At 38.2% G+C, this 5,173-nt stretch overlaps 1 protein-coding gene across 4 annotated transcripts in view; it reads left to right on the top strand.

Moving 5' to 3' along the window:
• prom1b (prominin 1 b) overlaps window positions 1-5,173 on the top strand; it is a 25,329-nt gene that overhangs the window by 4,765 nt on the left and 15,391 nt on the right. For all 4 annotated transcript variants that reach the window (XR_004796694.1, XR_004796695.1, XM_035660848.1 and 1 more), the window contains exon 2: window positions 615-676. Coding sequence is in view for 2 of the 4 variants with exons in the window: in XM_035660848.1 (XP_035516741.1) it covers window positions 615-676 (62 nt within the window). In the remaining 2 variants the exon portion in view is untranslated. The remainder of the gene's footprint in view (window positions 1-614; window positions 677-5,173) is intronic.

Here is a 5,173-nt window from a genome sequence, read left to right as displayed (position 1 = left end):
GCTGCTCAAAACCTCTACAGGCAAACCTTTTTATAGACATCCTTGTTTGTTTTCCGCGTGTTGTTGTGTTTATTTATTTGTTGTTTATACAGCACTTTGGATCTCTGTGTCAAAAAGGTGCTATATAAATAAAGTTTTACTTACTTACAGGTTTGTGTACACACAACATTTTTCTGTTTTTTAACGTGCATGAAATTTGTGCCAAAATGAATCTGTGTTCATGTTAATGTCTGAGTGTTAATGTGTGAAGGAATCAGTGTTTACCTGCTGAGTCACAGCATGCGTGAGTCCCCCTCCAGGTAGGCTTAGTGTTGGCTGACCTACATAAACACACAGACAGCTGGACTGAGCTGAATTCCTCATTGGCCGTTTGACCAGCTACCACACAGCTGTCAGATATGTGAGGAAATACATTTGCAATACTTTCCTCGGAAATTAAAAAACGAATCGAAGCGTAATCTGTGTGGTCTGCTCATGACAGATAAATGGATTTGTCACTGCAGCGTGGTACACTTCCTGTAAAACACGGTTGTACAAGTGATTATAACTCTACTGGACCGATTGAGAGACTTAACTGCTTTCCTATCTGTTCTGTTTCTATTATTTTTTTCCAGATCTGATTGTTAAAGTCATTCAGCAAAACATGGGGGGAATCAAAATAGAAGAATGGAGAAAGGTAAGTTCGATTTAAGTAATAACTGAGATGAAGTTAATGTTGATATATGTTATACAATACTGACAAATGTATCTGTTGGTTTGTTTAAACCTGCGTTATAGTTTGTTATTGCAAATTCTAAAATATGAACCTTGTACGTGACATTTTATGTGAACTTGTTACGATACCAGTATCAGAAATTCCTCAGATAATACGATATTATTAGTACACGAGTCAATGCACCTATCCAATACCGAAAACTGAAACTTATTAGCTCCGAAAGAAGACCCCGCTACTTCCAAGCAGCGTCCTGTTCGTCATTTACCCGCCCTGCTCTGACCCCGATAAAGAGTTCAACCAGGGCCAGGCCATACAACAATGATAGCAATAATACTTCATAATATACGACATATGTCTATCTACGATATCAGCCGATACACAAAGTGTCGGAAAGGGAAAAATGGAGTCAGATTTTATGTGTTTCATTTGAAAGAAAATGTATAAAGTCATTGGTCCAATGTGTTTTTTCTGTTTTATTTGCCTTTTTTAGTCATCCACTGTAACAGCGCTTTTGGTCAGTTTATACTGTGTTTAAATGTGCTTTATAAATAAAATTTACTTACTTACTTACTTAACTCTTTAAAACTGGAATTCTAGCTGCTTCCTCATCTCCTGGCTTGCACACTGGACCATTTTTGTTCTCTCTTTTCTCTTTGTTTTTCGTCTTCATTGTCTGCTTCGTCATGCCAGAAAACGTTTTTTTTTTGGTCCTTGTTACTTAAGGTAAAACTCCCATAACACCATGTATTCTTATTCAATGTCTCAGAACACGACAATATGAAGGGTGGTGACTGTGTGAATTCCTTGTCCTCCTGCAGTGGATCCAACTCGAGGCCGGGTTCCTCGCTAATAATGTCTGTATCTTCTTATCGGCATCTTGATCGTGGTCTCCACCCCATCGTAGCATTCGTTGTTTCTGCGCGTGTCGATGCTGTAGAACTGGCCGGAGGGGAGATGCACCAGAGATCAGATGAAAAAACGGCCGACTGTCAGAGAGGTTTCTACACCGCCTTCTGCTCTCTGTCCTAATCCCCAGTCTATTGTGTGAGTCGTCGTCGTCGCCTCTTTCAGGTCTGTATTCATCTCGTGTCATCTCTTATCACTATGAGGATTGTTTTTTTTTTTTCCTTTTCATGAGAGAAATTAAGTTATTATAATTAGAGATAAAGGTTTTGGATATTACTGTGCTTATGGTGCTGGATATAAATCTGTTTTAGATACGTACATTGACCATGGACTATTATTTTCAGAACATACAACAGAAAGGGAAGCGTGTCATATCAGGATTCCCAAAGCATTCCAGTACGAAGTGTTCTAAATCAGTCCTACCCTAACATGTACCAATTTAATAGTATGGGGTCCTTCTGTATGTATTCTAATAAGTTCATATATCGAACCATGAATCACAACATCCCTGTTTCTTGTCCGCCAGACACCTATTGTGTGATTGTCATCTCTTTGGCCTCCCTTCGTTCTTGCTCTTATTATCTATATTAAAAAACGGACTAAAAAGTCACAAAAACATGAAATAACAAGCGTTATAAAAATTAACATTTCCTCACCATAATTTCATTGTAAAGTTATTTTGTTAGTGAACAAATTATTCCATTTAGAATTGCACTTCATAAAAGTATTGTCAGACTCAAGATGGACAGTTTAAAAAATATATTATATATAATAATTTACAAATATTAGAATAATATTGGTGTTTTTTTTTATTCCGCACCATTCTTCTTTCCTGTCAAAGGCCGTCATTACTCACAAATGCTGCTTTAGCCACTGAAATGTTTAGTAGAAGAGCTGTAGCTTTTCAAAACTGAGATGGAGGAGCTGGCTGCAAAGGTTTGCGTCACATCCCCAAACTTTATGTTTTATTTATTTATTTTTGTCATTTTCAATCGACGCTGCAGGTGACCGTCACATATCAGATTTCCTCCGGGGCCACAAAAGGCTCAGTTTTTATTTCACAATTACGCAGTAGTCCTGTCAAAGGCCCGGTGTAAAAAATCTGGTGGAGTTCCCTTTAACAACATCTGCTTTACACACGGACCTTGGAGCTGTGCACGCAGTTTACCTGCTGGGAGCGAAACAGGTGCTTTGTCAGAGAAATGCGATCCAAACTGTTTCAGGGACAGTTAGGTGTTACTGATATCACGTGGGGCTGACCGTGGGAGAGGCCTTCTTCTGTCTGAATGAGTGCTGTTTCACATCACAAGCATCGCATGCTCACGTACACACAAACACACGCATGTGTATATAAAGCCACTTGTGGGCCATTTGCAGATTGCAGAGATGTGATCGGGTTTTGTTATTTATATTCTGGTCGTGTCTCACTCAGAAGATGTTTTCTTTTTCTCCTTCTATCAGATCTTTTGAAAGAAAAAGCTTTCGGTTATTTAAATCTATATTATGATTCTCAGCGTTCGAGTTCAGGGATAACAGTCAGCATTTGTCACAGCAATAATTAACAAGAACCACAGCTGCAAAGTTTTTGTATGTCATCAGCCGTTCAGGATTCATCAAAACCTGTGAGCTGTTTATTATAAAACCTTCAACCTTGATTGTTTTCACTTCATTCAGTCGATCAAACAGTCAGTTCTAATAAGACAACCACAGAGAACAGGACAGGCAGGAAAAAGCTGTCGCTGTTTCACATTTTGATTGACTTAGAAATACACGTTTTTTAAGAGATAAACAAACTGCCCCATGCAGCAGAAATACATTTTATTGTATCTGTGCTGCCATCTGCTGGTAAACACAGTTACTGTATTATATTTACTTTACCTAATGCCTGTATGTGTGTTGTGTGTTGTGTGTGTTGTGTGTGTGTGTGTGTGTGTGTGTTTCAGTGTGGGAGTACTTATACGCCTATGCTGCAAACCATTTAATGTCAGCACCCAAATAAAGAGCACACGGCGCTCATCAACACCAATATGAAGACATGAAGACATTTCGCCAACAACACACCTTGCGGTATGCACACACACACATTCTTCATGTATTATATATACACACCAAAATCATATTTTAAAATTATTTTTTTGCACTGCTCTAAATTCTGTAATGTGTGTTTTCTGTTGCAGCAAATTGAATACCTGACAGCCCAAGTACACCACAGCAAAGAACAAAGTCCTGTCAGAACTGGACAGTAAGTTAACTCAGACTGTTTTACATACTGTACAGTATTTGTCTAATGGTCTCATTTTGTTTGCGTGTGACTGTTTATCTATAAAATGTATAACTGCACATGTTGTCATTGAACTGACCTCTGCATCCTTCCTGGGGACAGACATTGGACCTTTGTTGGTGGGAGGATCCACCAGTCCAGCTGGGAGAAAGAAGTGGTTCCCTCACTCGGACACTGCGCTGCGTATGGCAGGAGGTAACACATATTTATCTTGTATTAGCTGTATAATACGACCTGCTGTTCAGGTTCAAACAGCTGAGACATAAGCTACAGTACGTTCACGGCACTGCAATTCTCATTTTATTGCTCAGATCTGATTTTTTTTTTGGGGTTGTTTTTGTTTGGCTGTTTCACATTATTCGTTAAATGTGGCCCATATCACATACCTATATTTGATTTGGGACCCCATATGAAAGTGACCCAATCAGAAAAAGGTTTATATATTAATTTGTGGTCACATATGATAAGGAAAAATATACTTTGAACTCACTTGTGCCTGCAGTGTGATCACAATGTATCACAATGAAGTCTGCTGTTACGATATGCCGATCGGGGATATTTACTTTTTTTCAGCCCATTGAGCCCATTTTTGAACAATGTAAAATGTTGTTTTTTTTCATTTTGTTTTGTGTGTTAAACCTTAAGAACAGGGTCAAACAAAACTCCATTGTTTCCATATCAAATACAAAAAATAATATACTTTTTATCATGATGAATGTTACAATAACTGAATTTGTAAAGCTGAAAGGTCGAATTGCAAATACACTAAATGTTCGCTTTGTAAAATGTTTCTACCCTTATTGGGTGATTTTCTTTTCCACGCAGTTTCCCCTCTTATGTTTTATTACAGCAGAATTTTAATGTGTCTTTTTTACAGACATTATCCTCACCATTTTTTTAACTTTTCCTTTTTCCTCTCTAACCCCCTCACATTCGCCTTTTATCTAAAGGCAAAAGTTGGAGAATTGCCATCAAAGGTAATTACAGCTGATCTGGGTTCATGTTTCAGGCTGCTCGTGTTCTTCGGTGTCAGTGGATCCTGATCCTGAACCGGCTCTCGTACACTTGTAATTTGGCTAGTTCTGTGTTGGTTACGTGAATTGTGGATGTATATAATAGCATAAATCCTTTGGAAGAACAGTCACAGTTTTGACAACACAAACGACACACAAATGTAGATGTATTTTAAGAAAAAGAAGAAGAAAACTTTTGATTCATTTCCATCCAATCGTGTTTTCTCCTGCAGCCAATGCGAATCTCTTCTTTTTTTT

This window comes from Morone saxatilis, unplaced genomic scaffold (genome assembly GCF_004916995.1).
Source record: "Morone saxatilis isolate NCDOM2014 unplaced genomic scaffold, NCSU_SB_2.0 Contig17, whole genome shotgun sequence".
NCBI lineage: Eukaryota > Metazoa > Chordata > Actinopteri > Moronidae > Morone > Morone saxatilis.
The sequence above is the reverse complement of the archived record's forward strand: the minus strand, read 5'-3'. Positions and strand labels throughout refer to the sequence as shown.